The sequence below is a fragment of the Delphinus delphis genome, chromosome 11 (assembly GCF_949987515.2).
Source record: "Delphinus delphis chromosome 11, mDelDel1.2, whole genome shotgun sequence".
Classification (NCBI taxonomy): domain Eukaryota; kingdom Metazoa; phylum Chordata; class Mammalia; order Artiodactyla; family Delphinidae; genus Delphinus; species Delphinus delphis.
In genome coordinates, this window is record NC_082693.1 from 39,582,559 (window position 1) to 39,608,978 (window position 26,420).

The 26,420-nt window shown below is 43.6% G+C and overlaps 1 protein-coding gene across 1 annotated transcript; it reads left to right on the forward strand.

Annotated features, from left to right (window-relative positions):
- The first annotated feature begins 2,931 nt into the window (after positions 1-2,931).
- TMBIM6 (transmembrane BAX inhibitor motif containing 6) lies at positions 2,932-24,977 on the forward strand. The gene is made up of 10 exons (XM_060024737.1): positions 2,932-3,024; positions 15,395-15,482; positions 16,100-16,208; positions 18,594-18,714; positions 19,940-19,988; positions 20,091-20,188; positions 20,391-20,470; positions 20,949-21,049; positions 21,741-21,816; positions 22,955-24,977. Exons 2-10 carry the CDS (start codon positions 15,427-15,429, stop codon positions 22,976-22,978), a joined length of 714 nt encoding a protein of 237 aa, XP_059880720.1. The 5' UTR covers positions 2,932-3,024; positions 15,395-15,426; the 3' UTR covers positions 22,979-24,977.
- Positions 24,978-26,420: the final 1,443 nt, after the last annotated feature.

The window sequence follows — 26,420 nt, forward strand, 5'->3', positions numbered from 1 at the left end:
GAAAAAGAGGACATTAGTTGGGAAGGGCCTGTTGGCACTGTGGAGCGACAGTCTCAAAAGCAGCCAGAAGTGATCTTGGAGGAGGAAGGGGGGGCTACTCCCAGAGGACTGCCTGACATACGTCCCAGAGTCTTTGGAGGAGATGGAGTGACTACCCTGGGTGCCAGTGGTGGCGTGGGCAGGGGGTGGGGGTGGGAGTGGCTTGAGTGTAGTGATGTACAGGATAAAAGATGCCTGCTGTCATTCTGTTGTCCTCTGGTGCTGTGGACCACACACAGCTCCACAGTCAGAACACTGACAGGAGAGGATCAATACAGGGACCCATACATACAACTCAAGCCCAAAGGTTAGTAGAAAACTGTTGGTAGCCCAGAGGCCTGAGCTCTTCTTCTGTCTGACCCCCAAGTAGGCATGTCAGCATGATCCTGGAGACCCAATCTCATGCGATTCCACAAAAGAAATACTGTGCTGGCTAGCACGAGTGATCAGCTCACCAGGATGCCCTCTTGGAGTTGAGACCTGATCACAGGGCCTTGGGATAATGCCACAGGCATGAGTTTCAGAGCTCCTCGGGCATCCTGGAATTGGAGAACCCCATGAAGGGAGAAATTGGGAAAAGGGCTCAGCAGGACCTGGTCTGGGCTGAGCCTTGATGGCACTACTGGCCCAGGTTGGTCCCAGGCACATGAGGGAGACTTAGAAAATTTCCAGGAAGGCCTTCCAAACCATGAGGCCCTCTGAGGCACAAGACCCAGGACAGGGGTCTGGGAATAAGTGTATTATTATAAGTGATTGCAACTTGTAAAGATAAGTTGTAAAAAGAGCTTCCACCTAGTTCTGTCACTGGGATTGCTCACTCTGGGAGAAGCCAGCCCTCATGCTGTGAGGACACTCAAACAGCCCTGTGGAGGAGCCCATTTGGAGAGCATCTAAGGTCTCCTACCAATAGCCAGCACCAACTTGTCACCCATACCTTGGAAGTAATTCCTCTAGGTCCAGTCAAGCCTTTGGATAACTGCATCCTTGGCTGACATCTGATTGCAACCTCATGAGAGACCCCGAGTCAGAAATGGAGGGAATAATCTATGTCATCAATGAATGAATAAACTATGTCAGTCAACACTGTACAGGACAAACTCTTAGCAACCTCTTGTTCTAGGTGGAGAATTCAATATTAGCTTGACAAAAGATTTCTTGTGGCTTAAGTATGGCAAGGAAATAGCTACTGCTGTACCTGAAAGGGCCACATCAGTACAAAGGTAAAAACTTCTGCAGCAACCTGTGTGAATTGATGACCAGGAACCAGATAGGCCCTGTTCCCAAGCACTTTAGCCCCAGAAATGTGGCAGAAATTAGGGTGGGGTAGGGAGAGAAACCTCAAGGAAGACTTAATGTATTTTCTCCCACTCCAGTGGAATAAGGTTCAGAGTAAACATTAGGTTGCACTATAGAAAATAAAATGTTTATTGCATATCTGCATTTGTGTACTGAGAATCATACCCTGTCTATTTGTATTCTTTACTGAAAAGATAGTTATTCTAGCCTTCTAGGGATTTCCCTGGCGGTCCAGTGGTTAGGACTGCACGCTTTCACTGCTGAGGGCCCGGGTTCTGGGTTCCATCCCTGGTCGGGGAGATGCGGCCAAAAAAAAAGCTATTCTATCCTTCTAGAAAGCAGTTTCCTAAATCCTGCATTCTGATTTGATCTTCACTGATCAAATGCTTAATCTAAATTTGTTCTCTTATTTTGCCAGAACATTTTCTGTCCATGGGCCTGTTTCCTTATTTGTAAAATGAGGGGCAGGGGTGGATCTATGTTTTGTGCAGTCCCAAACATCTACAATTATAAGGCTGTATTTAAGAAAAAGAACACAAAATTATGTAATAAAGTCAATATTTATTTAGAATAAGAAACCATTACAGATTTTAAAATGCTGACAAAACCACAAACATAACACAATTCAAAAAACCCACATTATTATTACTAAATTGCCTGTCAACCACTATACGCTTTTTTATCTTTTTCTACTTTTTTTGGCTGCATACTCTTTGCCTCTTCGTATGACCATGTTGTATTATTTTTATAAGATATTAAGCGATACTAGACAGATAAATTAGCAAAAAAAAAGTTTTTGAAAAAAATTGATAGTGCAGAAACTTTTTTTTTTTAAATCTGTCTCAGAACTCCTTACTATAAGTTCTTGCTTCTTGTCCTCGGGGAGCTCCAGTCCTTTGATTTTCCTTGGCTTAGTTTCTTCAGGGCTGCCAGAGCAGCTCAGCCAGATAGCCACACTCGTTCCCCTCCCACCCACTGCACTAATACCCACCTCCCCCAAGCAAGGTGGATGGGGAGGTGGTCCTTGCAACCCGCTGGCCCCGCCCAAGACCCCAGGGCCACCACTTAGGCTTAGAGTGTGATTTCCAGGGTGAGGTCCGTGCGTCCGATGCAAGAATGGGGCTGCTAATTCCTCCTCGAGTTCCTGGAGAATGCGCTGAGCCCGGCTTCACTAGATTCACGGTAAATTGGCCCTTGTGAGAGCGCTTTTATAGGTGTTCTCTGAATCTCTTTCCCCCTTTAACAGTCCATGACCAGAATCCCGGGACTTCGCGGTGCTATCCCACCGCGCGTATCGGAGGCTGAATTACTTGCCCTGTGTCTTGGGTGGGGCCTGCCCCTCTTCTTTTTGTCCACTAGAGGCGGCTTTGGACCGCGACCCTTTCTTACTATGAGGGAAGAGGGCGGATATCTTTCGCTACGACGCTGGTTGGCGGCTAGAGTCTTGATCGACACGGGCGTCAAGCAAATGGCTCGGAAGTAAGCAGCCATTGTTTATGCACGTACAGCCAATGGAAAGGCAGAAATGCAACCAACGGCCAATGAGGACTTGCCTTAAGCGGAACGCGGGGGCGGGGCTTCCCTCGAGGGGCGGACGCGAGGTAAAGAGTCCGGAGCGGACCCTGGGAGAGTCAGAAGCACATCCGGTGGTAGGAGAGCTGTCTGGGCTGCTGAGCGGCGGGTCAGAAGGTACGTCTGAAGCTAGGACTGCGCAAGCCGGGAGTGAGAAATGGAAAGAGGGTTAGCAGTTGTTGCTTGAGCAAGAGTGGGAGTAGTCTCCGTTTTCGGACTGACTGCATCCTGGGGAAAGTGGGCCCTGGTCGACAACTGGACTCCGGAAAGCTAGGCGGGGAGGGGAGGAAAACGAGAACTACTACCGCGCCTGCGCAACCGTACCGGAGCGGGGGAGGGGCGGGGACGAGTCCAAGGCGCGGATTCTGCATGCTAGCGCTAGCGAAGGCTCCTTCTTGGCCTTCTTTCTCCCCCCCCCCCCCCCCCCCCCCGCATTGCGCGTCCCTCCTCCTCCTCCGCCCGGTGTAGACGGCCCAGGCCCAACCTCGATCCCTTGAATTCAGGGCACGTCCCCCGCACCTTCCTTCCGAGGAGAATGAAAGCGAAACCTTACGGGTTTGTGGTCATCGCCGCCCCACCCGACAGATCCCTGGCCTCCTGGGGGTCCTCTTGGCCGGGCCCCATTTGGGTGAGCGGCGGGGGCTGGGACTCAGGAGGGCCTGGTCCGGCAGGCTGCCCTGTCACGGCGGGGCGGGTGATGTCACACTCCTCTGTGACCCGCGAGGCTCCTTAGTTACTTGGAAGCCAACAGCAGAGGCGGGAGGTGAGGAGAGACCCGGGCCAGGCCTGGCTTGCCAGGCCCCCAGGGCGGCCCCGCTCTGGTCTGATTGGTTACCTTTGGACAGGTGAGGTGGCTTTAGCTTTGCTTGGTCCTGGGCCTTGTGGGCGTCTTTCTCAAAGTCCGCTCAGGAAAGGCGTCGTTGGGCGGTTGTTTTTCTTTTTTTCTTGGACGTACTTGCTGGAGCTGTGGTATTTTTGTGTGTTTATTAAGTGAGGAATTGCAGCCCGGTGCCAGCCCAGGTTGCATTGCCTGCCGCATGAGCCTTTCATTGACCAAACAACAACAAAAACCTTTCTGAACTTGAGTCTCTGTTCCAGTAATAGTTAACTTGTGAATGTGTAATCACGTAGAAGAGCTGACTGTGCCTGAAACATAGACAAAAATTTCAAGGTTAAAGGTTAGTGGCGAATGGGCTTTTCTAGTTACTTATTTATTTCAAGTTTATCTTTTGGTTGTATGTGTAGTTTAAGAATTAAGTTCAAGAAAGATAAAAGTTTCATAACTACATTTCTTACAGCTTCTGCAAACACATTTCCGTAATTATTTGATTTACCCTCTTTGGTGTTTTATTATTCCTCCTTGTCTAATTTTTTTTTTGGCCTGGCTTCAAGAGTATGTTGACATTTAGATTCTCTGCCATTTTCCTCCAGTGGGGTCAGAATGGTTGAATCCTTCAGAAATGCAGTCTGTAATTTGGATTCAGAGTTTCCTTCTTCCATTATTCATTTTGTTGTGGAAACCTGGCTTAGTACCCTCTTTCTTCCCTTCTCTCCCTTCCCCAGTATTGATCCAGTGAAGTCTCACTCTCCTAAAGAATAGGAAAGGTAAAATTAATCCAGATATTTGGTCAGCATTTCCACGTCTTTTCTTGATTTATGCATATGGTTCGTACTTACTGTAGAAATGCTGAAAAATGCAGAAAAGTATAATAGGAATCAACATATGTTTGTTGTTTTACAATTTCTCTTGACCTATAGCTGAAACTATAGGAAAACTTGCTTTTCAGCTGTAGGGTGTAATAGTAGAAAGAGCACTAGGGTTGAGAGGTCAGAAGACCCCTAACCTGATTCTGGCTCTACTATTTAAAAAAATAATAATTATTTATTTATTTATTTTTGGCTGCATTAGGGGTGTTCGTTGCTGCGCGTGGGCTTTCTCTAGTCGCGGCGAGCGGGGGCTATTCTTCGTTGCGGTGTGCGGGCTTCTCCTTGCGGTGGCTTCTCTTGTTGCGGAGCACGGGCTCTAGGCGCGCGGGCTTCAGTAGTTGCTCCGCGTCATGTTGGATCTTCCCGGACCAGGGCTCGAATCCGTGTCCCCTGCATTGGCAGGCGGATTCCTAACCACTGCGCCATCAGGGAAGTCCGTGGCTCTACTATTTCAACTTTCTGATGTTGGTCAGTACTAATGTCCATTTAATGTCCATTGTAAAGTGTTTAGCACTTTACAATAATTTCACACAGATTTTCTTATCGGCATTCATTGAGCTTAGTAGAGCAGGTGTTAGCTAATCATCCTTCCAGATGAGGAAGCCTAGATGACCTTAGGTAAAATGATTTCCCCAAAGTTATGTGGTAGAATATGGCAGGACTTGTGACTCCAAATCGAGTGCTCGTGCCACTATTATGCTGCCTTTTTGAACTTACTTTTTAAACTTTAAAGTGGGACTAATCATTCTTGCCCTTTCTTCATGTGTGTGATGGTCAAAGGGAATAGTGTATATAATAAAACACTTTGAAATTTGTTTAATTTCATATAAATGCAGTCAGTGGTATTGTTATAAAAGGTACTATTGCTAGCCTGAAGAGTTTCACTTTATTTCATAAACTACCCAAGGGTATGAGTCTCCTCTGGGAAGACACTGAATATTCTCTTGAGGCACTATCCTGCTAAATTTTCCTTTGCTACTTTGACTTGGCTGTAGAATCCGCTAGAAGTGTCTTTTACTCCACCTTGTTTTCCTCTAGAGTTTCTAACCAAATTTCATGAAGTAGCTTTTATATTATACATACTCATTTTTGTTTTCAAAACCAGTATTCAAACCAAGGAGAGAAAAACTGTAGAGACTGGTTTTTAGGGCCACTTCAGTGGCCCTCTATTAAGGTAGGCTCCTCTCTGAGCCAGCGGGGGAATGTTGATTTGTGGTCGCAACACTTGATTAGATGATGGGGGTCTAGATTTACTCTAGAGACTTAAGTGTGGGGGGGTGCTTACAGGGAAAAGTGTGAGAAAAGTTCCTGAACAATTAACTGGAATCCAGAACACTTGGGAAAAAAAGGGCTTCAAGGATGAGGGCTGAGTGGGTGTGCTGTTTGTCCTAATCTATGTCTACTCTCATTTGGGCTAAATATGGTTTTATTGGGCAGGGATTGCTGGTTTATACTGGAGGATGATTATGTATTTAGGACATTGGGACCGTTCTGCGATTCAGTGTCTGTCAAACAGTTGTGCTTATAGAGAGGGAGATTCAGCAAAGCGTGTCAGTTTGATGCAAAAAATAATAATAATTTATTGAAGGAAGTAGGCATTCCATCTCCAGTTACTGGTTTGGTTCTGAGGCAGCCTCCTAGAGATTCAGGGTTACCTAATCCAGGGATTTTGGTTCAAGTTAAGGGATGGGCTGGGACATCTAGAGTCCAAATCTAGGACAATCAAAGCCCAGCCCTAGTCGAGACAGAATTTCTTGGATTTCCTGAAATCAAACTGACCTACCTCCTAGGGGTTGCAAGGAAAGCATCAAGCTAATAAACATTTACTTCATCAAATTCTCTACCACATCACATTATCACTTAGTGGTCATTAGGCTGTCTCAAAACACCTTTGTGGTCCTGGGGGACAGGAGGTACCGTGTAAATGTGCCAGAGGAGAGGCATGCCATTTAAACAAAAGTCATTTTAATCAGTAGTAAGATTTACCAGGTTCCTTCAAATTCCGGTTTATAATTTTCTTAGACTCCCCCTCCCCCCCCATTTAATTTTACTCTCTCATTTGGGTAAATATTATGCCTTCAGGATGTAGCTAGCTGTGAGTTAGTGATTCAATTATATATATATATATATTTTTTTTTTAACATCTTTATTGGAGTATAATTGCTTTACAATGGTTTGTTAGTTTCTGTTTTATAACAAAGTGAATCAGCTATACATACACATATATCCCCATATCTCCTCCCTCTTGCATCTCCTTCCCACCCTCCCTATCCCACCCCTCTAGGTGGTCACAGAGCACTGAGCTGATCTCCCTCTGCTATGTGGCTGCTTCGCAGTAGCTATCTGTTTTACATTTGGTAGTGTATATATGTCCATGCCACTCTCTCACTTTGTCCCAGCTTACCCTTCCCCCTCCCTGTGTCCTCAAGTCCATTTTCAACATCTGCGTCTTTATTCCTGTCCTGCCCCTAGGTTCTTCAGAACCAGTTTTTTTTTTTAGTTCCATTTACATGTGTTAGCATACAGTATTTGTTTTTCTCTTTCTGACTTACTTCACTCTGTGTGACAGACTCTAGGCCTATCCACCTCACTACAAATAACTCAATTTCGTTTCTTTTTTATGGCTGAGTAATATTCCATTGTATAAATGTGCCACAACTTCTTTATCCATTCATCCATCGATGGACACTTAGGTTGCTTCCATGTCCCAGCCATTGTAAATAGTGCTGCAGTGAACATTATGGTACATGACTCTTTTTGAATTATGGTTTTCTCTGGGTATATGCCCAGTAGTGGGGTTGCTGGGTCATATGGTAGTTCTATTTTTAGTTTTTTAAGGAACGTCCATACTATTTTCCATAGTGGCTGTATCAGTTTACATTCCCACCAACAGTGCAATCAGGTTCCCTTTTCTCCACACCCTCTCCAGCATTTATTGTTTGTAGATTTTTTGATGGCCATTCCGGCTGGTGTGAGGTGATACCTCACTGTAGTTTTGATTTGCATTACTCTAATGATTACTGATGTTGAGCATCCTTTCATGTGTTTGTTGGCAATTTGTATATCTTCTTTGGAGAAATGTCTATTTAGGTCTTCTGCCCATTTTTGGATTGGGTTGTTTGTTTTTTTGATATTGAGCTGCATGAGCTGCTTGTAAATTTTGGAGATTAATCCTTTGTCAGTTGCTTCATTTGTAAATATTTTTTCCCATTCTGAGGGTTGTCTTTTCGTCTTGTTTATGGTTTCCTTTGCTCTGCAAAAGCTTTGAAGTTTCATTAGGTCCCATTTGTCTTTGTTTTTATTTCCATTTCTCTAGGAGGTGGGTCAAAAAGGATCTTGCTGTGATTTATGTCATAGAGCGTTCTGCGTATGATTTCCTCTAAGAGTTTTATAATGTCTGGCCTTACATTTAGGTCTTTAATCCATTTTGAGTTTATTTTTGTGTATGGTGTTAGGGAGTGTTCTAATTTCATTCATAAATGTAGCTGTCCAGTTTTCCCAGCACCACTTATTGAAGAGGCTGTCTTTTCTCCATTGTATATTCTTGCCTCCTTTATCAAAAATAAGGTGACCATATGTGCATGGGTTTATCTCTGGGCTTTCTATCCTGTTCCATTGATCTATATTTCTGTTTTTGTTCCAGTACCATACTGTCTTGATTACTGTAGCTTTGTAGTATAGTCCAAAGTCCGGGAGCCTGATTCCTCCAGCTCTGTTTTTCTTTCTCAAGATTGCTTTGGCTATTCGGGGTCTTTTGTGTTTCCATACAAATGGTGAAATGTTTTGTTCTAGTTCTGTGAAAAATGCCATTGGTAGTTTGATAGGGATTGCATTGAATCTGTAGATTGTTTTGGGTAGTATAGTCATTTTCAGTGTTGATTCTTCCAATCCAAGAACATGGTATGTCTCTCCATCTGTTTGTATCATCTTTAATTTTTTTCATCAGTGTCTTACAGTTTTCTGCATCCAGGTCTTTTGTCTCCTTAGGTAGGTTTATTCCAAGTTATTTTATTCTTTTTGTTGCAGTGGTAAATGGGAGTGTTTCCTTAATTTCTCTTTCAGATTTTTCATCATTATTGTACAGGAATGCACGAGATCTCTGTGCATTAATTTTGTATCCTGCTACTTTACCAAATTCATTGATTAGCTCTGGTAGTTTTCTGGTAGCATCTTTAGGATTCTCTATGTATAGTATCTTGTCATCTGCAAACAGTGGCACCGTTACTCCTTCTTTTCCAATTTGGATTCCTTTTATTTCATTTTCTTCTCTGATTGCTGTGGCTAAAACTTCCAAAACTGTGTTGAATAATAGTGGTGAGAGTTGCCAACCTTGTCTTGTTCCTGCTCTTAGAGGAAATGGTTTCCGTTTCTCACCATTGAGAACGGTGTTGGCTGTAGGTTTGTCATATATGGCCTTTATTATGTAGAGGTAAGTTCCCTCTATGCCTACTTTCTGGAGGGTTTTTATCATAAGTGGGTGTTGAATTTTGTCAAAAGCTTTTTCTGCATCTATTGAGATGATCATATGGTTTTTCTCCTTCACTTTGTTAATGTGGTGTATCACCTTGATTGATTTGTGTATACTGAAGAATCCTTGCATTCTTGGGATAAACCCCAGTTGCTCATGGTGTATGATCCTTTTAATGTGCCGTTGGATTCTGTTTGGTAGTATTTTGTTGAGGATTTTTGCATCTATGTTCATCAGTGATATTGGCCTGTAGTTTCTTTTCTTTGTGACATCTTTTTCTGGTTTTGGTATCAGGGTGACGGTGGCCTTGTAGGATGAGTTTGGGAGTGTTCCTTACTCTGCTGTATTTTGGAAGAGTTTGAGAAGGATAGGTGTTAGCTCTTCTGTAAATGTTTGTTAGAATTTGCTTGTGAAGCCATCTGGTCCTGGGCTTTTGTTTGTTGGAAGATTTTTAATCAGTTTCAGTGCTTGTGATTGGTCTGTTTATATTTTCTGTTTCTTCCTGGTTCAGTCTCAGAGGTTGTGCTTTTCTAAGAATTTGTCCATTTCTTCCAGGTTGTCCATTTTATTGACATATAGCTGCTTGTAGTAATCTCTCATGATCCTTTGTATTTCTGCAGTGTCAGTTGTTACTTCTCCTTTTTCTTTTTTTTGGGGGGGGCGGGCCTCTCACTGTTGCGGCCTCTCCTGTTGCGCAGCGCAGGCTCAGCAGCCATGGCTCACGGGCCTAGCCGCTCCGCGGCATGTGGAATCTTCCCGGACCAGGGCACGAACCCGTGTCCCCTGCATCGGCAGGCGGACTCTCAACCACTGCGCCACCAGGGAAGCCCCTCCTTTTTCATTTCTAATTCTTGAATAATACATATAAAAAATTAAAATACAGAGCATATGTAAATTAGGCCTATGATAAATGTCTTCTAAAACTAGATTTTTTTTTAAATGTGGACCATTTTTAAAGTCTTTATTGAATTTGTTACAATATTGCTTCTGTTTTATGTTTTGGTTTTTTGGCCACTAGGCATGTGGGATCTTAGCTCCCAGACTAGGGATTGAACCCTTACCCCCTCCATTGGAAGTGGAAGGTGAAGTCTTAACCACTGGACTGCCAGGGAAGTCCCTAAAACTAGACTTCTAAAAGGGAAAATCATCACCTGTAGCCTGTGAAGGGTGTGTTTGGAACATTCATTAAATGATTATAGACAACAACAAAAATTTAAGAAAAGGGGGAAAATCGTGCACTGAGGACATGAGAGTAATGAATTACACTAGTAAAAACAATGGTTAATATATTGAGCTGGTCTTATGTACGAAGCACTGTTCTTAGCATAAAGCACTATTCTTAGCACGAAGCACTAGTCTTAGCACGTTGTATTATCTCACTTAGTCCTCATCCGTAAGAAGTAGGGAATATTAAGTGTTACTATTTTACAAATGAGGAAACTGAAGCACAGTGAGGTTAAGTGCCAGAAACTTGCTCCATCACACAGCTAAGGAAGTAGCCAAGATTCCAACACAGCAGGCTGTGCTCTTAACCACTATGCTAGGGACATGGTTGTAGAGTCTACAAACTATTCAGTAGAAAGAACTACTAAAAAAAAATTACAATTCCCCCCCCACCACCACCACCTTTTTTTGTTTAACCACATGAGATTTTTCTTCTCTCAAGTATCAATTTGGTCCCTTTTGGGGGTGTGGGAACAGGATTCAAGATGGTTGAATTACTACAACAGGAATGAAGAATCATATAATTCGTGCACTGAATGTTTAATTAAATGTGTGAACAATGTTTCTTTGGTTGGTTTAATGTTGGTAAATTGTATACACTGAGGCAGCTTCTCGGCTGGAGCCAGGAGTCAGCAAGCTTTTCTTTGTTAAAGGCAAGGATTTTTTAAAAATGAATACTAAATGCATGATTGTTTTGCATAGCTTTTGGCCACTTGGCCATGTTTCATATGCATTGTACTTAGTAGTTGTTGGAATAAGATTGAGAAGAATTTTTTTTTTTTAATTTAAGGCTTGGCTGTTGATAATATTTTGTTTTAGGACATGGGTAAGGAAGATTCTTAGAAAACAACAAGAGATTTAACAATATGTAAGAAGACAAAGATGTTAATTGATAAGAATATCTGTCTCCTCCTACCTGCCCCTGCTGCCCTTCCCTCCTCAAACAAAAGCAGACTCCAGGAATACGTAACTCAGGACAGTGTGTTTACTTGAGTTTTTCTATCTTGATAAACCTATGCAGTAAGGGTTTTTTTGTTTTTGTTTTTTTTGGCAGCATTGGATCTTCGTTGCGTCTAGTTGTGGCTAGCTGGGGCTACTCCTTGTTGCGGTGTGTGTGCTTCTTGTGGTGGCTTCTCTTGTTGTGGAGCACGGGCACTAGGTGCATGGGCTCCAGTAGTTGTGGCGCGCGGGTTCTAGAGCACAGGCTCAGTGGCTGTGGCGCATGGGCTTAGTTGCTCCATGGCATGTGGGATCTTCCCAGACCAGTGCTCGAACCTGTGGCCCCTGCATTGACAGGGGGATTCTTATCCACTTCGCCACCAGGGAAGTCCTATTGTGCAATAAGTTTTTTGTTTTGTTTTCGGGTGGCTCTGGCAGAGAGGCTGGCCTGGGGAACCACGGATGGTGACACTTCCAACAAAGCTTGAGCAATATATGCATGACAAAGTTTGACAAGTTTTGGTATCCTGCCTTTCAAAGGATGAAGGCATAAAATGAGTCTCTAAACTAAATTAAAGGAATTTGGTTATGAAACACCTGAACATTTACTTCTCATTTACAAATGCAGTGCAGGCAAATTTCCCATGGGTCTCTGAGGCACTGTCCACCTCCCTCTTTTAGATTTGAGTATAGAACTCTGTATGAGTTGGGGTCCAGGGTGAGACAGACTATTGCTGGTATCCGTTCCGTAATGGGCTTCAGTGTATGTTAGGGGGAGTCCTATAATGAATAATTTTTGAGTAACTTGTAGTATACGTTTTCCCTTTATTTTGGTAAAATATATATAACATAAAATTTATCATTTTAATGTACTTTTACATTTATTTTTATTTTTTATTTTGTTTATTTTTTTGGCCGAGCTGCATGGCTTGCAGGATCCTAGTTCCTTGACCAGGGACTGAACCTGGGCACTTGGCAGTGAAAATGCGGAGTCCCAACCACTGGACTGCCAGGGAATTCCCTGTACTTTTTTTTAAAACCGAGATTTTCGCTTAACTAGGGGGGCCCCTCTGGAATGTTAGCCGAGTTACTTGGTTAATGGTTTTGAATACTTCAGGCCCTGTTGAGAGCTGTCTGTCCCTGGGACTGAAAATACTTTTGGTATGGGAGCTGCTATTTTTGAGTTATGAATGCAATTTAATCTTGTTCAGCTGAGTTTGCATATGAACCATTGAAACGTAGATACCTTTTCTCTACAGCTTCTGAGCACAAGTAGTTGAGGCTAAGATAGAAAACTGGTAAGTTTAGTCTATCTGGCAAAAGTTATAAGAACAGTTTTTTTTGTTTTGGTTTGGTTTTTTTGTGTTACGCGGGCCTCTCACTGTTGTGGCCTCTCCCGTTGCGGAGCACAGGCTCCGGACGCGCAGGCTCAGCGGCCATGGCTCACGGGCCCAGCCGCTGCGCGGCATGTGGGATCTTCCCGGACCAGGGCACGAACCTGTGTCCCCTGCATCGGTAGGCGGACTCTCAACCACTGAGCCACCAGGGAAGCCCTAAGAACAGTTTTAACTCATTACTTACCTGTATGTTAGTTCTTGTCTGTCTAGAACAGACCGAGAGCAAACTGTCATATATTTCCTTGATTCTAAGACCTAACTTTTTTCTCCTCTAATTTTAACAGTTCTGAAATTATGTCATATATACATCATATCATATTTATTAAATGTATATTTTATTGCATTTTTCCCCATGAAGCTGCTGCTACTAAAATTGCTGTGTACCTTTGCATCTAGAAAATTTGGTGATTACATATTTCACTTAAATTTTAGAGTTGGTAGTAATGTTGGAAAACTGGTTTTAATTAATTTTTTAATGATTTTAAATTGCAAGGCACTAAATCATGGAGAAATTCATATTTGATACCTCTGTCCCTACCCTCACAACCTTTGATGGTTTTGGTTTTTCCATCAGCAGTTGTAAGAGAGACAGTCAGTACCCCCTTGGAAATGCCAGAGAGCAAACTGACATTCTCCCCTCGCACAGTTTCCATTCATTGGGGTCTGGTTACAGTGTGTTGCCCCTTTCTGACTAATAATCCCCAGGGTATTTGCGGATTTAACACACACACACCCCCCCACACACACTTCAACTCTTGAAATTGGAAGCAAGAGGCACTCTAGCTTTGTTGTGAATACTGAGAAACTTGGCTCTGAAGGTTGCTTCAGTGCTGTTGCAAGTTCTGTCTAGGGATGTCATTAAGGCGGTTAATGGAAGCTTTAAACAAAGACACTTTCCAGGTGCTGGATTCTGCCATCCTGTAAGTGTGTTCTCTAGAGGATGGATTCATCATGGTTATGGAAGGCTTTGGTTGGCCGTGCAAAAGCCTGCAACCATTGCACCATCTAGATCAAGAGGGCCCAGAACCCCGTGACTTAGAGGTGAGAGGAACAGCTTTAGTAGGTTCTGCAGCTTCTCACTGTATCTATCCTTAAGAACAAAACTAACAATACAATTGAGGTGAGTAGGGATGTTGGTGAGAAAGGAAAGACGAAATCAGAGAAAGCAAGCCAGCCATTGTAATTGTTCCATATATGAGAGAGAGCCTCAGGAAACACGCGGTAGTGATGCTTGTGAACTCTAAGAATGGCATCTTTCCACTGGCCCAGAATTCCTCGGGAAGTCATTTTGGGGATTGTTACTTTTATTGCCTGGATTAATTTTGCTGAGTTTTGGGCTAGGTGCCGATAGAATGGGTGTGAGTAGTAGGCCTGTCTTTGAAACAACTTAGCTTTAATCCCCTCCTCTCCACTGTTTTTGGCTGATTTGAAATGAATGGGTATTATGGGTCTAATAAGAATCTGGAGGATTGATATTTAGGAAGGATGAAAGCTCTTGATTAGATTTTTAGTTCTGTAGGTTAAATGTGTTTATTTAGGATTGCATGTGAGATAGGGGAGAGAGCAAAACTTAAGATCCTGACTTTATGGTAACCTGGTTGTAGTTCAGTTTTAAAATGCCCTTTCTGACACTTGGGACAGTTGACAAGATCTGAATAAGGTCTGTAGATTAGGTAATGGTATTGTATTGTTAATTTACTGATTTTGATCATTGTTTTCAGGATATACATACTGAAGTGTTTAGATGTAAAGAGGCATTCTGTCTTGCATAGTTAGGAAAAGGTCTCCATATATTGCTATATAGAGGGGGGGGATAAAGCAGGTATGGTGACACACTAACATTTAGGAAATCTGGGTGAAGTGTGCAGAAGTTCCTTGTACTATTCCCACTCTTCTGTAAGAAAGGTTCTGAGATTGTGTTTTAAAAAATTCTCTCTGCACAAATTTCTTTTTCATGGAGGAACTTTCCTCTTTTTAAAACTGTGGCTCCCTTACAGTTCAGTTCTAAATTGCATTGGGTGGGAAGTTTCTAAATGTATATTTAAAAAATGCAAGCCCTAGTGTCAGATCCAGCTTTATAATTTTTCTTCTTTATCTTTAAACTTCTGTGCCTTTGCTGAGGGAATTCTCTGGCATCTTGAAAAAATGACAAGTTGCCTTATGTTCCAGTAAGACTGGGTCCCTTTAACTAGCTTGCTAATAGAGAATTTCTCAAAGAAACAAACTGTCTTTTAAAGGGGCAGGATGGGGCTTCCCTGGTGGTGCAGCGGTTGAGCGTCTGCCTGCCGATGCAGGGGACACGGGTTCGTGCCCCGGTCTGGGAAGATCCCACATGCCACGGAGCGGCTGGGCCCGTGAGCCATGACCTCTGAGCCTGTGTGTCCAGAGCCTGGGCTCCACAACAGGAGAGGCCACAACAGTGAGAGGCCCGCGTACCGAAGGAAAAAACAAAAAGATGTTAAAGGGGCAGGTTATCTTCTGAAAGAATAGAAATCAAATGCTAGTAATGAAACAGTTTGGGGAGAAGAAGATGGGTTCCTCTGTCCCCTTTAAAATGGTTGTGTATGATTGCAAATGTATTCTAGAAGGAAATATATAAAAATGCAAATGGTGGTGTTAGGGCAGTGAGATTTTAGATATAACTTTCATTTTTCCAAACTTGTATGTTGCTGTTTTTCATAAGAAAGTTGTTTGTTATTTTGTGTGTCCTTGTATCTTTAAAATTACTTTTCTTATTTCCTTGATTCCACAGAGTGGAGGCTGTGTCCCACAGAATCTAGCATCATGAACATATTTGATCGGAAGATCAACTTTGATGCACTCCTTAAATTTTCCCACATGTAAGTGCTTTGACCTTAACTGTACTTTCTTATTACATTTCCCTTTATATCTTGTTTCTTTTCCTTTTCCTGGTGTATTAACTTTTGTACGTGTAAACTAACATACTAACTTTGCTAGAATCCAGAGGATCTGATAAAAGCACCCAAAGTCTAAGGGCTGCGGTGTGGTCGCTGGAAAGCCATTTAGTTATTTTAGTTTGGGTAATGATTGTTCATAGTTTGGGCATTGGGGCTTTCCTCAGCATTTAAGATTTTCTGTTTGTTAACCTAGTTTTCAAAGCATTCTTTTTTTTGTTTTGTTTTGTTTTGTTTTGTGGTACGTGGGCCTCTCACTGTTGTGGCCTCTCCCGTTGCGGAGCGCAGGCTCAGCGGCCATGGCCCATGGGCCCAGCCCCTCTGCGGCATGTGGGATCTTCCCGGACCGGGGCATGAACCCGTGTCCCCTGCATCGGCAGGTGGACTCTCAACCACTGCGCCACCAGGGAAGCCCCCAAAGCGTTCTTTTTTTATTGTACCAAAACTTTCACATATTCCCTGGGAAGAAGAAGGAAAATTATTCTTAGCTTAGAGATGAGATTGGTCCTGGAGTAATGGCCATTATTAACATTGTTTCCTAGAACCCCCTCGACGCAGCAGCACCTGAAGAAGGTCTATGCCAGTTTTGCCCTCTGTATGTTTGTGGCGGCTGCCGGGGCCTATGTCCATGTGGTCACCCATTTCATTCAGGTAAGAGCAGTTTTCTCCTCTAGTTGCTGTGGCCCAAATCGCATTAGGAAGACACTAGCTCAGCAGGGTAGTACAAGCCTATGTCCTTCCTTAATACTTCTCAGTAGTTTGGGATCTGAACCCAGCCAGAGCCAGTTGTAAATCAGGACATGCAGAACCATTTAATTTTTCTGCCAACTCTGCCCTCTCTAGATGCTGAAAACAGGATGTTTTGACCCTGACACTGAATGGTATGCTGCTGACACACAAGACCCCCACCCACTGGGGAGAGGTCTGCGTGCTGGGGTGGTTTTGCACAGTAACCTTTTTATCTTTTCTTCCTCTTTTTTTGCCTGAATGACTGTGTAGTACTGGGGTACAAAACACTGATTGTATGATTATCAGGAGAGACAGGGTTGAGACCTTTAAGGATTTGGCCCATTTTATTCTTTGAGAAACTCATTTTCCTTTGTTGAGTGAGAGTTTGAGTTTGGCTAGAAGCAATAAAAGGGATGGTTGAGGAATACTCGAAAAGTTTGAAGCTCACTAACCAAGACCTGTCCCTTTTGGAGTGGCCTTTTTAGTGTAAGTACAGGGGTGCAGCTTTGTTGGCATTTGGCACTGCTGAGGAGTGGCATGATCAGGCATCCCCACGCTCAGGCACCTCCTGGCACAGGCTGTGTGAAAAATTGCTCTAGACACTCAGAGATAGGGCTTTGATCCCTCGAGTTCAGACTAAAACATATTCTACCTTTTAGGCAAAAGTGGCCCTTTTGGTTTCTGGTTGTGTTTTGTTTGTTTTTTAAAGTAATATAGTGAAATATAGTCATCCTCATTATTCATGGATTCCGTATTTGTGATCTACCTACTCAGCAAAATTCATTTGTAACCCTAAAATCAGTTCTAATGGTGTTTTTATGGACCTTTGCAGCCATACACAGATTGGCAAAAAATTCGAGCTGTCCATTGCACCATGTTCTAGTTGAGGTTGAATGTGGCAACACTGCCTTCTTTCAAGCTCTCATACTGTAAACAAGTGTCTTTTTCATAGTCTATTTAGTGCCACATTTTCGGCATTTTTATAATTTTTCTTGGTGATTTTGATGTTTAAAATGGCCTCAGGCATAGTGCTAAAAAGTGCTGAGTAGTATTACTAAGTGCAAGACTGTGATGTGCCTTGTAGAGAAAATACGTGTGTTAGATAAGCTTTGTTCAGGCATGAATTACAGTGCGGCTGGGCACGAGTTCTATGTTGATGAGTCGACAGTATATATCCAAGTGTCTTTAAACAGAAAAGACATATACGACAAGGTTTTGTATTGACCAGTTGATAAAAATGTGACAGGAGGCTCGAAAGAGCTTAAACCTTTACTTCCTCCAGGAGCATTTGTTCAGTATCACTGATTCATTGCTTACAGTGGCTGTATAGAGCAGAACTACTGTGAAAACTGAGGATTGATTCTACCTTTAAAAGAAGGAAGAAACTTTGGTGTCTACATACATCCTTGATGATTTTCCTCTCTTTCTAATGCTTGTAACTTTTCCCACTTGCTTTAAAACAAAATTTTTTTTCTTATAAAACTAATGCATGTTCATTGTAGAGAATTTAGAAAACAGACTAGTGATAAGAAGGAAATATAAAACTCCATAATCCCATTATCCTAAATTAACTTAACATTTTGGTTCTTACTCTCTGTCTTAGTTCATTCTGGCTGCTATAACAGAATACCATAAACTGGGTGGCTTAAACAACAAACGTTTCTCAGAGTTTGGGAGGCTGGGAAGTCCAAGATCATGATAGGTGCTGGCAGATTTGTTCTGTGGTGAGGGCCAGCTTCTCCCGTGTCATCACATGGTAGAAGGGGCAGGGGAGCTCTCTGGGATCTCTTTTATAAGGTCACTAATCTCCCTTTGTGAAGGCTCCACCCTTATGATCTAATCACCTTCCAAAGACCCCACCTCCAAATACCATTAAATTGAGGGTTAGGATTTAAACATGAATTTGAGGGGGGAGCACAATGATTCAGTTTTTTCTGTGTGTGTGTATATACATTTGTGTGTGTGTGTGTGTTTTAAAGTGATCAAAGAGAGGTCATTCCTACTTGTTCTGCAGATTGGAATATGCTTCAAGCACTTGTCACTTCGATTCATCTTTTCTGTTTCTTGGGTCAGACTCATAATTTGACTTGGGCAGTTACAGTTGATGGACTGCCTCCAGCATCCACCATGGTCCTGACCTTGTCCTTCAAGCTTCTGGTTTTTCTCCTCAGCCCTCACTGCCTTTTCTGCTGCCTCCAGGTTAGAAGCAAATATTAGGAAGTCCAGGTGAATATTTGAACCCAATAAGGTCTCTTGCAAAATAAATTTGATACTTTCAAGTGTTTAATTATTGACTGGATCTGACAGGCTGGCCTGCTCTCTGCCTTGGGCTCCCTGGGGTTGATGATTTGGCTGATGGCAACACCTCATAGCCATGAAACTGAGCAAAAAAGACTGGGACTTCTTGCTGGATTTGCTTTCCTTACAGGTACGTTAAGGGATTGGTTGAATTTTGAGGGAGGGACACTATTTTTAGTATCTCTTTAGATTAAGGCCCAAGATATATATTTATTCAGATGCACCCCAACTGGCACACTGTACCATCCTGTCTTGTATTTGAGTGTGCCTTGTATTGCTTTCTTATTTCATATAGGTGCATCTTGCTTCCCCATCTAGAGGGCTCTTTGTGACTAGTGTCTGTGACTTCTACTTTTGTATCCAAAAATAAGCATTTGTGTGCTTGAATGAATGAGGTTTAAGAGCTTAGGTAGCATAGCTTGTTAATGGTGGACATGGGACTAAACTAGGCCAAGGATCTGACTTAGTTGAACTCACACTGGCAACTATCATAGGAGCATCTGTTCTGAATCTTGTGGACAGTTAATTAAAGTCATACATTGAGATCCATCCTACAGGGCACTTTGCTGATTCTCAAGAAAAGAATTAAAAGTGCAGATCTTCTAGAATTGTCATTAAGGAAAACAGGTCTCAAAGTACATAGTAAAAATATTTGCAAAGCAACATTTGAGTTAGTACAACTCGTTCTGAGTGCGTCTAATCTATACAGTGTTGAAGAAATTGTAGAAAGGAAGGGATTTAGAGATTAAGATTTTTAGATCAGGGAAAGCTAGTTTTTGAAGGTATTAAAGGGGTGGGATTATCAGAAGGAGAGAAAAGCCAGAGTAGAGGAGATGTTGGAGCTGGCACAGGTTGCCGCTGCACCCTCCTGTTGGCAGGTGTCCATGCAGAACCGGTCTGGCCTTTTCTTCTACAGAGGGAGTCAGCCTTCATGACTACAGGTTGTTGGCCACAAGGCACTGCTTTGCTCTTTATCCTTTTCATCTAATTCCTGATCTGGCCTACATTACAGTCTCACATCACTGCTCTTCAGAGTTTTGCAGCCTTATAATTTAGCTGGAAAATGTTTGACATGCCTGCTTCATTTTTCCTAATGTCTATTCCTACTGGGTCATCTATGATTTTCAGCCAAGGGGACAGTTGTGCAGGTCTGTCCATAAATAACTCAGTCGAGTATTTGTTCTCTGGAAAACAGTTAAGGATGGAAGAGAGAAAGATTTAATTACGTTAGTCCACTTGTTTTGTTGTTTTCTAGGACTGTAGGCATGCCCATGCTATTGATGATCAGCTTTGGGATGAGAATCCTCTTCAGAAATTGGTGTTAATGCTGTGTTCTGCGGCTTTTTGTTTTCTAGGAGTTGGCCTGGGCCCTGCTCTGGACTTGTGCATTGCCATCAACCCCAGGTAACTATTACTAGTGTCTTATGAATATACCTTCTAAATATACCTTCTAAGTATAGGTTATATACCTGTAGCCCTTGATATAATGGTCTTTTCCCTTAACAGCATCCTTCCCACCGCCTTCCTGGGCACAGCAATGATCTTCACCTGCTTCACCCTGAGTGCACTCTATGCCAGGCGCCGTAGCTACCTCTTTCTGGGAGGTATGTGTGGACTGGAAAATAGGGAGAGAGTCTCCACTTTAGCCAGAATTCTCACTAGGACCTTTCCCCTCGCCTCCAACTTGTGACTGTTGGGTTGAAATTGAAAGCCTTCATTTTGGGGGGCAAGTAAAGAATGGCCTTAATGGGATTGCTTTGCTTCGCTTTGGCTTTTCTCAAGATGGCTTTTCGTCTTCTCTTACAGGTGTCTTGATGTCGGCCATGAGCCTGATGCTCTTGTCTTCCCTGGGGAATCTTTTCTTCGGATCCTTTTGGCTTTTCCAGGTGAGATTTGCATATACCTTTGCAGCAGCCATTTACCTTGCATTTCTTTTTCTTGCTTAACCCCCTATAGCCAAGATAGACTAAGAATTCTCATCTTTGTGGGGCAGTGCTCCTGAAGACCCGCCACTCACCCTCCCAGGACGGAGCCTTCTGCTACAGGTGGAAATACAAACTGAACAGGGGTTGGACATTGCAGTGGAGATGGTTTGCTCAGAGATCATTTTTCTAAAGCCAGTCCAGCAGTGGCTCCTTGTTAAAATGATGGAAGCTCTTCCAGTGACCTGAAAAAATAAGTGCAGAATTGTACCTAGGGAAGTAATATGGTCTTCACTGTGGGCTTCAGTTCCCACGAATGTTAATGTCAGTAGGGTTAGCATTCGATGTACTTTCAGGTGGCCAAGGGCCAGAAAGAGGTATGGCTGTTTTTTCTCTACAATATCTACCACATGGTAACCTCATCTCATTCTTCTTTTGTTAGGCAAACCTGTATGTGGGACTGGTGGTCATGTGTGGCTTTGTCCTTTTTGATACTCAGCTCATTATTGAAAAGGCTGAAAATGGAGATAAAGATTATATCTGGTGAGTGTGAAACCTGGTCTTTAATGCGTATGAAGTGGAGAGGCATACTCTTCCATTTGCCGACTCTTTTCTCATTCTCTGGGATGATCTTTTGCTTGACTCCCCTTTCTTTCCACATCGGTAGGAATAAGAGTGGCCCAGATGGCACTGGCTGACCTCTGTGGCCGCAGGGGCATACGTGGTCGGATAGCCATGGCTTTGGAACTGTGCACTAAAAAGCGTCGTTTCCCTCAATTCCTGAAAGACATCAGATTTTTAAAAGTTGGACTAATAATATGTATTTAATTATCCATACTTTGAATAGTGGTTACCTCTAGGCAGAGGAGAGGGAAAGGAATCTTTCACCTTTTACTCTTAATACTGTTGTATTCTTTAAACCTTTAACAATGAGAAGAAGATATGCATATAATTTTTTTAATGTAGTAATCCTCTCAGAATCTCAACTAGTTAATGGTAGTTCCAGGGTTCAGACTTAGGCCTCTGCAGAGTCTAAATTTTCTTTTCTCTGTGCTCCATGGCTTCGCTGAGTTGAAGAGGATCTCAGACACTAGAGTTTTACTTAGTTGGTGGTGGAGTGCTGGTGAAGTTGACTCTTGGGGTTGGGGCAGGGTTTCTGTGTTCTGCACCTTTGTGGGCTTGTGGATAAAGGAAAGTGGGAAGTGCAGTTTGTGACCTGGTTCTTCTCTTTCAGGCACTGCGTTGACCTCTTCTTAGATTTCGTTACTCTCTTCAGAAAACTCATGATGATCCTGGCTATGAATGAGAAGGTTAGCACCACCTAAAGATGAAAGACTGGCTCCTGAGCTCAGCATCTATGTGTACTTAAAGCTTGAGAACTTGCTCACACTGTGTGGGTCCAGGGTAACTGTAAGGCAGGCCGCTGAGTAAGAGTTCAACTAGAAGTCTTTAGCTGTCGGAGAAAAAGGAACAAGTAAAAATCATCCTTTTTTTTTTTTTTCTTTTTTAAATGAATCCCTGAGATTAGTATCAAAAGGAAAAGAGCTTTAGTGGCAACAAGAAACAATCTACTATATGAGGAATTTAAAGGCTGTAAAGATAGTTGTGACTCAAAAAGATATCCTAGAGGATTTATATAATACCACCAGCTTTTGTATATATATTTTAGAAATAGGCCAGTTTTACCCATTTGTTAGTCTTAATTTTTTTCAAGAGAGGCATTCTATATAGGGTTAGTAAGTGGCAGACATCATCCATTCCAGTAGTAGGGGAACAAATGAAAGCACAGGCCTTTCTTTACAGAACTTAAGGTGGAATGTGAGTCGGTACAGTGGTGATGGAAGCAGTTGACCAGATGGGATTGGTGGTCCTCTGTCTGGTCTGTACCGCGATTGGACTGAGGACCAAGCAGGTCCTCCAGTTTCAGTCAAAACAACATCCTTTTCATCCATGTAGTGATACTCTGGGCTTCCCCCAGTGCAATGAAGAGTTCAACTGGACTGTATTATTTCGAATGCTGATTTATGCTGAGGATTTATGCTTTCTTCTCAGGCCTAATGGAAAGTTGATCTTGGCTTGGTCTTGGCCTCTCGTTTAGTTATTTTAGGGTACACCGCTGGTCTGCAGCCTTCAGTGGTTGGGATCTGAGCTGTCGTGGTTGTGAGTAGCCAGGAGTGGGTAGGCAGCCCACCTAGCTACTCATGGGGTAGCAACGGGAACAGCTGCTTAACCTTTATTCTTGTCAAGTCTGTAGCAACTTGGGAGACCACCAGCAGAAGATGGTTAAGATTTAGTTCCTCCTATACTGAAGGAGCATCTCTCCTCCCTTTTTACTGTCCGGATCCCTTCCAATCACTAACCAAAGGCAGTGAGGTATCGGCTGACTCAAGAGTTTTAGCTTAAATGTCAATGCCAGAAGTTAATTGGGTAATTTTCCTCCATTTCTAGGATAAGAAGAAGGAGAAGAAGTGAAATGACCATCCAGCTTTCCCCAGTTTGACTTCCTCTCCCTCTGCCCCTCATTTCCTCTTTGCACACATTACAGGTGGCGTGTTCTGTGATAATGAAAAGCATCAGAAAAGCTTTTGTACTTTGTGGTTTTCTCTGTTTTGAATTTTTTGATCAAAAAACTGATTAGCAAATTATAGTTTGGAGTTTGGCTTCATATTTTTGGGGTTCTTCCCCGCTCCCTTTTCTGTCATCCCCCACCCCTAGCCTCTTCCTCTGCTCAGGCAGCCAGTCCGCCGTGATGAGCGGGATCTGCAGAGTCCGCCTCGCGACTGCGCTTCACCCAGTGGACCTGAACTGTTCGGTAGAGACGCCTTGCTCGGCCCTTCTTCCCGCAGCGTTGTTTGCTTTATGCGCGTTTCCTATGGGACTAGGCAGTGTGTTTTCCATTGGAAAGACGTTTGCTGGTCCCATTGCTACTCAGGCTTATTATGTCTGAGCCGCCGACCCCTGCAGAGAACATGAAAAGCCTCTTCTGGTGGGTGCTTCGCTTCCCCTGAGCTGCCGGAGTCACTGCTGCTCTGGCAGACGTGCCTTCCTGCCTTGCCGTCACGGAAGGAGTGTGGATTTGTGTGGGTTCCTTTTCCACTCCCTTGTCTGGCCCTTGGAATCTGCCTGCCTTCCATCCGTGGGGTGGGAGGGTTTCAGCACAAAGGGAAATTCTTGTCAGCATCTATGAAGTGGCTGATTATGTATGGCAAGATATAATGTAGAGTGCCCAGACTTGCCCTTTTTTTTTGTTTAGTTGATCACTACCTTGGTTACTGAGTGGCCTCTACCAGGTGGCTGTGATTAAAGGTCCCGGGAGAGGAAGGATAGAGAAGGGGCATGGCTGAGCCTCTGAGGTAATTGTGACTAATCCTGCCAGACCCAGATGAGGGCCTGTTTGGGGCAGGGGAGAGTAGTATCTCCCCCTTAACTGAGTGGGTCTTTGTTCACACCAGTGGCACGGGCCGTGACGGCTTGGGAGGCAGCGTTCATAACAGTCCTTAGGTGCGTTTTTGTCTTATCTTGGGCACTAATAGGTAGTGTCAGCCAGAGATTTGGGGCAGTAGATACATGTCCATTTTACAGATGCACTTCAGGTTTTGGTCTGTTCACCTGTTTCTGGAAATCTGCAGCCTTCTTTAGGCAGGGGCTGGGCGACCAAACCTGCAAGACTTCTGCTTTCCTACAGCTCTGTGTTTGCAAGTGTGTGTGGGGGGGGGGCAGTACTAACGGGGTCACCAGCTCCTTCCCTGTGAGCTGCCACAGCCACAGCTGGCACAGAAGGTCAGGCAGCCTTGGGAGCATTTGCAGCTCTGGCTACTCACAGGGCTTCAACGTAAGGGGAACTGAGCCATCGAAAACTCATTGCTAGTAGGACACCATTTTGGCTTTCCCTGTTCACAACCAGTACACAGTTTGACCCAGTGGCTACTGGTTCACAGCGCACCACGTCACTGTGCCATCCCGTGAAACAGTTTTGTTCCCAGGCTGTGTGATTCCTGGAGTGGCATGCCACTCGGAATGGCTCGCTGCTGCAGAGGATGCTGCCCTCTGATTTAACTGCTGTCTCCAGCCTGTGGCTTGAGACTTTACTAAAAGGGATTTCCTTCCCGTTCAGCCCCCAGTAGCAACTCTTCCTACATTTGTTGATTCTCTGCTAGGCCTGAGAATCTGAGTTACATCTCCTGAAGCCAAACTCCACCTCTTGTGCTTTTTTTGCTTGGGATGAGGAGTTTTTCTTTAGAAACAGTGCCAAGAATGACAAGATATAAAAAACTACTTTTAAAGAAAATGCCTAACAGGTTTTTAATACAGTAAGCACTGTAATTATCACTTTCTTTTCGAGTTCTTTGGTTTCCAGCTCAGGCTGCATTCTCTAACTCATACTGTGAAGACAAAGGTGTTTTTGATTCAGAAATATATGGAATCTACATAGTCTTAATTTGTAAAAAATAAAGAAAATTCCTTAACCTTTCCTTGTGTAAGTGTGTGTGAAATCCAAGGCCACAGCTGAATGGGAGGTTTGGGGTGCTGTCTGACTTCTTGTTCTTGGGGCTGGGAGTAGGACAGGATTAAGTTTGCTCTAGGTATGAATAGAAATAAAGAGACCCCCCACTTGGGCCTCTCAGTCTGTAGCCCCAGCTTGCCACAGATGTTGGGGATATTCTCTGTTCCATACACAGCCCAGGCCTTTTTCTGGTCCTCCTCCTACCCAGCCTTTATCATAGGGGGTTCACGGTAGCAGCACGTGTAGTTGGTTCCAGTATACAGCCAAGCTTTGCCATTTGGGGATGCATAATGGAAAAAGCATGACAATTCACTCATTTTGCAAGTACCGTGGTCTGCAATATCTGTGGTCACCCACTGGGCCTGGCTCTATTCCCGACGGTAGAAATCATCAGTGAAAATATAAAAATCCTTGTCCTCGTAGAGTTTATATATGTGATTATAAACCAAAATTTGCATTACAGTCAGGTTACTCCATTTTGTCACACTTGCCCTCTGGTTGTCACCCTCATTGTAAACAGCTTCCTGTTACTCTGACTCCTGGCTGAGGCCCCAGCTGAGGTGGAGCAGGAAATGTGAGGTGTTTCAGGTACTATCTTTGCACCCTCAATCTTTGTAACCAGAGCAGGGCAGTGAGCTCCCTTTTAGTCTCCCAACTAGCCCATCAGTCACAAGTTAAACAGAAGAGGTTAACACACCGCTTGTTCCACGCCTAGCAGACCTGCAGGCTGAGCTAGAGCGGGGAAGGCATCGGTGGGCAGCAGAAGTGGAAGGATGTCTGTGCTGGGAGAATAGACGGTCTGTTCTGTGAAGCAGGGGATCAGATGGGGGCGTCCACTTGGTGTCAGGTAATGTGCTCCATGCTGGGGCTAGAGGTGGATATAGTTACTGCTTTTCAGTCATCATGGCGGAGCAGTGCAGGAGAGCTACATGCAGACATTAAGTTCTTACAGGTAAACACAGGGCCATGGATAACAGAGAGAGCCCTGCTCCTGGTTCAGGGAAAAGTGTGTTGGAGATGATAACCTGAACTAAGGTGAAATCTCGAAGATTGAGTCAAGTGAGACAAGGGATGAGGTTAGAAAGGCAGTGGTAGGAGTGGGTGTTTTCAGGTCAAGGGATTAGTATGAGAAAAGGCACAGGAGTGTGATTCAGCATGGGGAGTGCTGGGAGTGCGATTGCTGGGTTGTAAATTTTACGGAGCGGACCAGTAGGAAATGAGAAGAGGGGGGTAAACGATAACTGAGGGCCTGCTGTTTGGTGCTAAGGAGCTGGCCTTGTCCTGACGGCAGCAGAGAGCACTGAAGGGCTTCTTGAGCAAGGGAATGGTCAGATTTATGTCCTCACATCTCAGGTGACTAGAGAGTAGACTGGGGGAAAGGGGCTAGTTGAAAGGCAATTATACACTACT

Coding starts and splice junctions, on each gene's coding strand:
- TMBIM6 (XM_060024737.1), top strand. CDS start 15,427: ATGAACATATTTGATCGGAAGATCAACTTTGATGCACTCCTTAAATTT. Junction 19,989..20,090: donor TGCATTGCCATCAACCCCAG/GTAACTATTACT, acceptor TTCCCTTAACAG/CATCCTTCCCACCGCCTTCC. Junction 21,817..22,954: donor TCCTGGCTATGAATGAGAAG/GTTAGCACCACC, acceptor CTCCATTTCTAG/GATAAGAAGAAGGAGAAGAA.